This window comes from Neoarius graeffei, chromosome 11, assembly GCF_027579695.1.
Source record: "Neoarius graeffei isolate fNeoGra1 chromosome 11, fNeoGra1.pri, whole genome shotgun sequence".
Taxonomy (NCBI): domain Eukaryota; kingdom Metazoa; phylum Chordata; class Actinopteri; order Siluriformes; family Ariidae; genus Neoarius; species Neoarius graeffei.
Window position 1 is genome coordinate 4,535,765 of NC_083579.1, and position 10,409 is coordinate 4,546,173.

Sequence of the window (10,409 nt, forward strand, 5' to 3'; positions counted from 1 at the left end):
TTTAATTCTGGTTCCAACAAGTCTCAAGACTACTGGAACCCTCAACCACTCAATCTCCTCCCACACACACTCTGCTTACAGGTAACTGGACTGTCCTCAAGCCACCATATGCTATTAAAGGCCAATTACTTATTGAGAATCCTTCTTCCTGTAAAGTTGGCTTTGTTGGGATCTGCCATGTCCAGAATAGGTGGGGTGTCATGAGAGAGTTGCATGAGAAGGTTACACTCTGACTTCTAACCTGTTCCTTGTGGTGGTTTTAATGAGGTTGTATCTACTGAAACCTCTCTCACAATACACACTGGTAACAGAGATACACAAGGCAATGGACAGCAACTTCGTGGTCTGTGGATAGTCCTTCAAAAAAAGTTAGAAGACTCAGAAAGAATGTCTTTGCACATTCCATCAAAGGACAAGTCTCTGCACTCTGCAGTCATTTGATATTTGAAAGTTGACCACTCAATTTTAAATGCAGCACTATCTATCACCTCAGGGGTCTCACCTTTCTTTCTACCAAAGTAACTACAGATGGTCTTGACTTCATCATTATCATATCTGGCCAGGTCCCCATAAGGGGGTAGGTTTGAGGGATCAAAGATCAAGAAAGCTCCAAGGATATCCCTATCAGGGAATCTGGACCAGAGGTTGGTCTCAAGATTAGTAAGGAATTGTCCCTTCATATTTTCAAACCTCTCTCTCCTTGCAACACTGTCAACAATAGCATGACCCTCCCAACTGAAAGACCCTTCTATGGACCCCTCTGGTGCAGCTGGTAGACCATCAAGAAACATCTGGAAATTAATACCAGGATTGTCTTTCAAATCAGAAATGGCACTAATGTAGGAATGGAGAGATCTGTGTGCCTGAGAGAAATCCAAGTTTTTCTTCTGAAAAACCCAACACAGTTGACCAACCAAGGTCAGGACATCAGTAAGGAAGTGAGTTGTAGCTACAAATTTATATGTACCCATTTTCTTCATCATTGGATCTTTATCCTGGAGCAAGGCAGAGCTTAGTGGGCTCAGATTTCTTAGGACAGCCTCCACAGCCCCTTCAAAAGAGTGCCACCTTGTAACAATCCTCCCTTGATTCTAGGTAAAATAGTTACACGCTATTTAAGTCACGGGCGGATCTAAAGCAGGCTGTAGTAACGTTAACTCGCGCTGGCCTACTACCAGTGCGTAACATATAAATTATGATCAAAGTTTGTCAGTAATGCCCAAGTTCCATCACATTATGAATCAAATAAGGTAAATATCTTAACGAAAAAACATACTGGAGGCAACAAGTAAAATTGGTGAAGTTGTAATTCAAACACAAACATCGGCTGCTCAGGCTGCTTAAATCAGGAAGTGCGGAGTGGCCGCCGCTTTTAAACAGAATGAAACCCCCAAAAAAGAAAAAAAACTAAAATGTCCCTTGAGTTCGCTTCCCTATTAGGCCCAAAGTCAAGGTTTAGGGTAATCCAGTCCGATCGTAATATAGATCCCAAATGAAAAGGAAAACACACGTGCCACGGAGGGAGGCGCTCATAGTCTGACGAGACACCGCTTCCGGTAATTAAAAGAAGAAAGCGCAACCTCGCCAGTTGATGCGTCCAGAGAAATATGTTCCAAAACTTGCCGTAATCCAACAGTCTGGTAGGTAAAAAAAAAAATTCCCATGAGAACAGACGCGGTAATCCAAGCTTGGAGACTCTCAAACGCCACGCGCTCACCTCCGGCTTCTTCCTCCAGGTAATTTTTTCCCCCCACCCCTTCCTCTGGCCTAGTGACATCCATTTAAAGACATCGCATCCCCAAAATCCGTGGCATACATTGATAATTGGCAATGACTTACAATGTTAATATGGCGATACTAATTAACAAGAATTACTTTATACATTCTTAAACATTTAGCCATATAAAAAGGTAGACTTATTGGCGACCTTTACAACCTGGTTTCAAACACCTGCTTAAATTTAATTTGTGCTTGTTCATATACTTCTTGAATATGCTTGACAGTTGGCTGACGCTTGTGATTATAATGACAGTAGATGTAAATGGCATTGAGGGTCTCCTGGTAAGTGTCCAGGTACGGGACAGCTTGAGAAACTGCAAGACCAAGCTTGTGGGCAATACAGTGCACTGATGCAATAAACAGACAGACCTGCTTCAACCTCGTGGTGACACTTGAGCGGGTTCCTACCATTACAGAGGCCCCATGAGTAGCAACAACACAATTCTTAAGATCCAACCCTATATTAACACCAGTTTGATACACTGCATCAGCTGTACCACTATCAAGATCTGTGAGACAGAGAAATTTAGTTTTCACATGACCACGTGTATGGTATTTTATAATGAGGATTCAAGTTTTTTTCAGTTGCCCTGTTTGTTGACTCATCCAGGATAATTCCAAACATCCCAGAGTCACAAAGTTCCTTCAACAGATCATCCACCATAACCTTAGCGATGGCTCGCTGAAATTCTTTAATAGAACTGTCGTCTACAGTTACTATGTTTATCGACACAAAGATCTTGCAAGCCTTCAACACCCTGGGCGATCTGAAAGTCTACCATGTCACCAAAGTCCAAAGTAGGACAACTTGTCTTAGCCAAATAATACACAGTTTTCATAGCTTTCAGAACCGCTCCACTCTCAGATTTGCACCTTTTTTCAATAGCCCGGGCCATTGACCCCAAACTTCTTTCGTCAGTAGGAGCCTGCTTGTGGTCTTTTGTATTGGCATGCTTCTGAACAGAGTCAAGAAGAATCTTCAAACAACCAACAGTGAAGGAATTTGATTTTCCCATCAATTTACAAGCTGAACATAGCATAACACTGCATTTTTCATCATGTTAGCTGCAGGAACTCAACACGCCATGCCTGAAAGTGCCCCCCTAAGTGTTTAGCCACCTGAAATGTAGCTCCCTTCAGTTACTTGCCACGGCTGACAGCACTTTCACTTTGGCATTATTTTTTTGTTATCGACCCCTGTATTACCGACACTGTTCAACATGCTCGGGGACGGTTGGGGCTGTGAGTGTTTTTTACCAACCCCTGTATTACCAATACTGTCTGATGAGCTCGGGGACAGTCGGGGCTCCGAGTGTGCCTCCCCCGTGGCTGTTTCAGCTCTTAAATCATTTTCATTGCTTGAAAAACCCCACCCAAAAAACTTTGTCTGTTTAGACTGTGCCATTGTTTGGTTCATGCAGAGATAATTACACCAGCACACCAGGCGGATTAAGATGCACTTCGATTGGTCAAAAACTTGGCACTCATTTGGTCATTATGTGTAGTTGACTTTTATTGGTCACAAGCATGTGCTCATTGTTTACACTCTAGCTTCCCACCGTCTCTTCACTGCAGTTGGATTTTGGCAAACGTAGGGATTCGTGGAGGGATTTCTAGAAAATATAATTTGCGATAACGATAAAGATGACAAATACATTCGTCACTGTGATGACTGCTAGTAATTTTCGCTTTGTCACTGATGGATGATGTTCGTCAATGACGAGAGCCAGCAGGAACCCTGTAAACTGGAGCCTATAAGCTTCTGTTATATGTTGGCTAGCTGGAATTGTGTAGCTCCAGTGCAAAAAAGAAGGGCGTGACCTTCAAGCATCAAATACCTCATTTGCATTTGATCATCCACCTGACACTTTTATCCAAAGTGGCTTGCAACTGAGAAGGGATACAACTGCACAATGGAGTTAATGGTCATGTTCAAGAACTGAACAAGGGTAACTTGGTGATGGTGGGATTTGAACTCACAACCTTCTAATGAATAACCCTGTTATTCACCTTAACCACCAAGCCACCACGTTCCACCCACTGACTGACTTCATCTGTGGTAGAAGCAGACACCATGGACATTTGTGGACATGTGGTTGAACTGTCGCTTTAAAAACTGTTCCAAGTTTTACAGCTAAATACAACTTTATCAACTATTCAATACTAGTCATGTGCCGATATATATATATATAAAATTTATTTTCATACCACAATAGTTACCTCAACTTTTATCACGGCATACGATATCACCTACCGTCATCTGCAACCCTCAGAAGCTCCATAACCATCTCATGCATCCTGAATATCATGATAACTGTCTGATGATCAACGCATACCTTATTCAATACTCATAACCACAGTTCCCTTAATGAGCTAGATCAGGGAGGCATGGGTGTCCAGTAGCTGCCTGATTAAAAAATCCACAAAAATCTACACAAAAGATTGTTAACTTCTTATAAACAAGAGAATAAACGAGTTATAAATTACTTAGCATATACTTTTTTCTATTCTGGTCTGCTCCTTCTTGGTATTTTACATTATGGCATCTTGAGTGGAGGATAAAACAGAAAGTAGTACCCCAGCCAGTCCTACCCTGATCCTCCATCCACGTGCTGCCCTCTAGTGAAGTGTTTAGGTACTTTTTTAATGCAAAACACAATCCTGCATCCTGTGTGACAGCAGTTCAATCCAAAACAGGAAGTTTAAAGTGAAACCAGGTGGTGGGTGCATCAGTTAATTAATGTTCCGCGATCGCATACACAATCATGTAAGCGACTTCCAGCAATGCCTATGACGTCATGGTGGGAAGAAGGGGAGGGGGGGCATTCTGAGCCTCTGTTTGTAAAGGTCGGGGGGGGGGGGGGCACTTCCTATTTCTGATTATCTGTTTGGATTGTGCTGTTCATCCTAGAAGTGGAATGCCAGCTGCCATGTTTTTGTTCTTTTTAGCATAAATGCAATGAGGGACATCATTGAATGCGTCATTTCCCAGATCTGTACATAACTACAATATCCTACAGTAACGCTGAACGGAAAAACTTCTGGTCTCTTCCAAGTTGTAGAGGTTTACTGTTTGTGCTGTCCTCGGGCGAAGTGGCAGGCAAAATCGTACCTGTTTCTGCACCTATGGCCACAAATGTTACACTGGAAGGGATTTTCATAGCCATGGCAACCCATGTGAATGGTATAGAGGACGTTATCAGGGAAGTAGATGTGGCAGTGGGGGCAGTGCTGGAGCAGCTGCGGCTCGTGGTTCGGGTTCGGTGTTCCCGGCTGGCTGTTCGTGCCGCTGTTACTGGGCGTGCTCGTCCGGTCGCTGCACTGCCCCCCGTGGGTTGCGTCCCGAATGTCCGGCGTTGGCGTGAGCGTCACGATGGGACAGGAGACGTTGCTGGAAACCGCGGCTGATGGTTGTATAAGGAAAGAGGGTTTTTCTTCAGGAAGGGAGTCTGCGCTAGGAGAAGCCGGCGTCTCAGAAGGGAGGCTGGAAAGTTGCCCGGCCAAAGCGGAGAGCTGATTGAGTGGGTTGTGTTCCAAATCATTCGTTTTCTCCACATCTTTTGCAGCCAAACTGACGTAGGGACTGTGAAGGTCATTCCTCTCATCATTAGCGCCACTGTTCTCGTCAGCGTCGTTTTTCCTGTGCAGGCCTAGGTCGACGAGGATGCGGCGACCGTATGCGAAAGCCCCGCCCCGTTTCGAGAGTGCCGAGATTGTTCGGCGGTGAGAAGGAGGGGCCGAGCGGGTGCCCTTGGTGGGGAGGATTTTGTGTCGTCGCCGGCGGTGGTGTGAGAGGTTGCTGCGGTCGCTGCAACGGAACGCACAGAGCTCGCATTTATACGGTTTCTCGCCGGTGTGAGAGCGCATGTGGGCCTCCAGGTGGCGCTCATACGCCGAGGCAAAGGGACAGAGATGACAACGATGAGGTTTTTCACCTGAGGGAGACAGACAGAGGACTTACATCCACTACACTCCACTATAAAGAACTTTTTCTTGCATCAGTTCATCAAACTATATTTCTTCAATACGATTCCTTTATTACTACAATAGGTGGGGATACATATGAGCTCAACAACGTTTAACCAATCAGATCTGTTGTTATGCAAATTATTAAAGCATGACAATGTTACACCTCTAGTCTTTCAACAATAGGACACACACACACACACACACACACACACAAGTTCCTACACTATATACCTAACCTAGCTATTGTTAGTGATGGTGGTTGTCCTGGCAATATTATATTCATGACCAGTTTGTCTGACGAGAATGACGAGGATATTAGGCTGCTGGGCCATAGAAGGTTCACGCTGCACGCTGCATGTTGCACGCTGCACGCTACACGTTCACGTGAAGAACCGGACCCTGGGCCATTAAACTTCATGCTTGGATGTTCACGTGTTGCGTCTGTTCTACTTTGACCGAGTAACCAACAATACGGACTCTTCGGATGACGACGATTGCCTCATTCTGCTTTTACTGAGACAGAGGAAGAGAAAAAGGAACAGAATTTGGAGCCGAGAACACTTCCTTCTGAGAGAAACCCGTGGTGAATTTCACCGAACATTCTATAATCTGCTTGACAATCCCGATGAAGAACTATTTTTCAATTATACCATTCAATTATATTTTTTCTGAAGTTTTCCCCTGAAAGCATAGCGTTATCTCCCTAGACCCGTTCTGATTGGCTGGCGCGGCGGTGACCGCATGCATTGACTGGAATTTCCGTCTTCACGCCTAGAAAAAAGTGTGCATGTTCATTTCATGCTTCACGCGTGAAGTGTGCAGCGTGCAACGTGAACGCCGTTCTATGGCCCAGAGCAAGTCATGCTACGTTTGTCCACTTTTCTTTACACGCGTGTAGCGTGCAGCGTGCAGCATGCAGCGTGCAGCGTGAACCTTCTATGGCCCAGCAGCCTTAGGGATGTCAGGAAGATGTGAGGGCGGATCCTAATTTGCATGTTTATGTATATTCATATTGGTGGATACCTGTGTGGATGCGGATGTGCTCTATGAGCCGCGCCGTTCCTCTGGTGGCGTAGTTACAGTAACGACACTTCAGCTTCCCGTCGTACGTCCTCTCAAAACCGTCCACAAGCATGTTGGACCCGTCCTCCAGAGAAATGTCCACTGGTGGGTGATCGAGTCCATTATGTCCCAGATCTGGTCCAGCAAAGAGGACACAACGACAAACCACAATTAATAAGACAAAAAAAGAAAAGCAGCTTGTCATGTTGTCGAGAAACGTAAACTCCTCTGTCCTGAAGATGTCAGAAAACAGTTAAGATAGAAACGATAACATATTAGAATGAGCACATTAAAATAAACCAGCGATTTGCAGCTGTGATACTGTCAGGGCTGCTGTTATAGAAAATTCATCAACACCTCCTGTGTGAACTCAGCCTGATTGAGACACAGCGGTGTTGGATGTGCCGAGTGTGTTAAGTGTGTGCGTGTGACCTGTCGGGACGTCCTCCGTGTCCTTCACGCCGCTCACAGAGCCTGAGATCATGTTCACATGTTGGGTTTGTTGGCTCAGATACTCCTGAAAGTCCTTCACAAAATCCAGCGTCTCCGGCTTCTCCTCGCCCATTGGGAAGATCAGGGCCGGATCCTGCTGTCTCACACACACACACACACTCTTATCAGTGAAGCTGTTGATACATTTTTATTGACATAAAACTCCAGTGTTGAATATTTACACTATTTAAAGCACAAAAATAATTAAATCACTAATACCCAGGGCTGTGAAAAATCCGCGGATCCGCGGAATTCCGCAAATTTGGCCACCAAAAATATCATTTTAGTAAATCATCTAATTTTGCAATAACAAATTGGGGGGGTAGGGGTTGTTGTCTACCGACCGCTAGTAGTCTCGTACAGCGAGTGTCACTGAGCCGGCGAGTCTGGGAAAGAGCCTACCGCAAATTGTTCTTTCTGTAATGACACTAATTTTTTTGGTATCTTTTTTTCTTTTGCGACAATGACAGACCAGTTTACGGCATTTGTGCCATGCTTACAAATCATGGCGCGAATCTTGTGTTCTTTTCGTTTTACCACTGTGCTCTTTAAACACGCTTTCGATATCAACGGTTTTGAAAAGGAGAATTTCTCGGTATGTCCGCGTCACGGAGGGACATCGTTCAGAGGGAGGACGGTGAGACTGACGATGTCAAAAACATTGACAAGGAAAACGGCATCAAAAATCTATGGAATTGGCGATGGCTGGAGTTTAAAGCCGGTAGTGAATATCTCCATGAGCACATACGGAAGATAAAAGAACCGGGGAAAGCTTACTGCATCTTGTGCCATCAGGATGTGAAGTATGGTTCTGGTGGAAGAACACGTTTGGTTGACCATGTTAAAGGAAAAAAACATGCGGAATTGGTGAAATTGAAGCTGTTGAACTATAGATTACCAGGTAGACCATCTTGTTCACATTTATTATTTATGTAGCTTTAACTTATGTTATTGTTCATAATGTTCATTGTTATCATGAATATGTAATGAAAGAGAGACCAAAAGAGCAAGGAAAAGCCGTATAGAAAGTCAGAAAGAAAAGCGTAGGCTTTCTAAGCTGAAGAAACTGCTAACAAAGAAAAGGAAATAAATATAAATATTGACTTGTAAATAGTTGTATATAGTTTTTGACTAGAATCTGTCTAACATGAACAAGAAGGACATTTTGGGATTGAATCAGTTCAAAAACAAGAACATTAGTGACTATTATTTAATAGTCAGTCTAGAATTTCCCCCCTGGAAAAGACATTATGGTACCCAATGAATTGATACGAATCGACACAAGAATATAAGTGAATTTACAGTATGAGGTATGTTATTGATATATTTTCATTCTTCAAGTGAACCCTTATCAGTTAAAAGGTAAATCAGTTCAAATTGTATTATTTCAACATAATAATAACAGTTCAAATTAAATGGCATGGTTGAGAAAATATTTGCTTTCAGGAGATGCTTCAAATCTATCAATATACACAAAATCTCTTCAGCTTCTGGGGCCCTGCGGCCCCCAGGCCCCCTGCTAAAATTGTTTCCTCGGATTTTGTCATTTCTATTTCACAGTCCTGAATACTATAAGCACTAAATTACTGCAAATCATCAAATCAGAAAGGAAGAAAGAAAGACTATAAAGTAAAAATGTAAGAAAAGCAGAAGGAAAGAGAGAAAGTAATGGATGTCAGAATGAAAAACATTGCAGAAATAAAAAGTCTGTGAGTGATAAAAGACGTAAATTGCGACAGTTTTTACGACAGTTAACAAATGTTAACGCATCGTTACTTTAATATAATTAAATTATGTTTTAATTACAATTATTTAGTAATTAAAATTATTTACACACAGTTATTACTAACTAAGATTCTTTCGCTTGGACACAAACCAGGTATCAGGTGCTGTTGCTATGATGCAGCTTCAGTTTATTTATTAGCTACCGTATTTCCCCTAAAGTCCTCCTACACAAACCCCGCCCCTTAGCGCTATGATTGGCTGTATTGCTCCGTCTACTGCGCTCGGATTGGCTAACAGACGAGTCAACCTTTCCAGCAGTCAATCTATCCAACCAGAACACGCGGGCGGGGCTTGCCGGATTGTGGATGTGGGGGGAAAAAAACCTAAGACGTTAGATAGCATCTAGCTAGTCAGCTCGCAGTGGTGTGAGTGGTTTAATTTAGTTATTACTCACCCGTTCAGACAGCCGAGTCTCTGTGAAACAAAGCAGAAAATAAACACTTAATCTGCGTAGGATAAATTCAATCAGATATCCGAGTAAACATGTAAATATCGCCCCATCTCTGATTATGCTAATCCTAGCTAGCCAAACAATTAGCCAATAAAACGTTCTTTTATCACATTGACAGCTCTGTAAACGCGCTCCTGGTGTTGGGTATAAAATAATAAAGGTGGCATAAAGACGATGGAAGCTGCCGTTGGGTGTCTGAGAAACCGCGCAGCCTTGCTAGCTAAGCTAAACTCCGAGCCCGAGCTGACCCAAAACAAAAGGGAATTGTCCCGAGGAAGTGCAGTACGCGAGTGCATCGATAAATGTCTTCCGGCTATTCTGCTCTTTCGGATACTTTGGTTCCTACGTGAGTTTAGAGCAGGGCTCTGGTCTTCAGGCTTGTTGTATCAAATGTCTTTTTCATGGGAACAAAATGTCAGGGACGATTTTACACTGAAAGGCTTGTTTTGAGGCTCAGGTACTTTAAAGCTGTGCATTACAAAAAGAATGTTTATCAAAGGATAAGAGGAAGGGGTGGGTGGCACGGTGGTGTAGTGGTTAGCGCTGTCGCCTCACAGCAAGAAGGTCCGGGTTCGAGCCCCGTGGCCGGCGAGGGCCCTTCTGTGTGGAGTTTGCATGTTCTCCCCGTGTCCGCGTGGGTTTCCTCCGGGTGCTCCGGTTTCCCCCACAGTCCAAAGACATGCAGGTTAGGTTAACTGGTGACTCTAAATTGAGCGTAGGTGTGAATGTGAGTGTGAATGGTTGTCTGTGTCTATGTGTCAGCCCTGTGATGACCTGGCGACTTGTCCAGGGTGTACCCCGCCTTTCGCCCGTAGTCAGCTGGGATAGGCTCCAGCTTGCCTGCGACCCTGTAGAACAGGATAAAGCGGCT

The 10,409-nt window shown here is 43.9% G+C and overlaps 1 protein-coding gene across 2 annotated transcripts; it reads right to left on the reverse strand.

Annotated features, from left to right (window-relative positions):
* Positions 1-1,289: 1,289 nt before the first annotated feature.
* Positions 1,290-9,814, reverse strand: ikzf5 (IKAROS family zinc finger 5). 2 transcript variants are annotated; one of them, XM_060933291.1, is made up of 4 exons: positions 9,482-9,814; positions 7,243-7,396; positions 6,772-6,945; positions 1,290-5,714 (listed from the first exon to the last, which is right to left on the reverse strand). In XM_060933291.1, the coding sequence occupies exons 2-4, from the start codon at positions 7,373-7,375 to the stop codon at positions 4,846-4,848; spliced, it is 1,176 nt and encodes a 391-aa protein (XP_060789274.1). In that variant the 5' UTR covers positions 7,376-7,396; positions 9,482-9,814; the 3' UTR covers positions 1,290-4,845. The 2 variants fall into 2 exon arrangements, with proteins under 2 accessions (XP_060789274.1, XP_060789273.1); XM_060933290.1 differs by having other exon boundaries at positions 7,243-7,399.
* Between the last annotated feature and the right edge of the window lie 595 nt (positions 9,815-10,409).

Bases quoted from the DNA above. Each gene is read 5' to 3' on its own strand.
- ikzf5 (XM_060933291.1), bottom strand. From the start codon at position 7,375: ATGGGCGAGGAGAAGCCGGAGACGCTGGATTTTGTGAAGGACTTTCAG. The intron at 6,946-7,242 runs GTCACACGCACA...TTGCTGGACCAG, and splicing joins CACGGAGGACGTCCCGACAG to ATCTGGGACATAATGGACTC. The intron at 5,715-6,771 runs GTATCCACCAAT...TGTCTCCCTCAG, and splicing joins GCACATCCGCATCCACACAG to GTGAAAAACCTCATCGTTGT.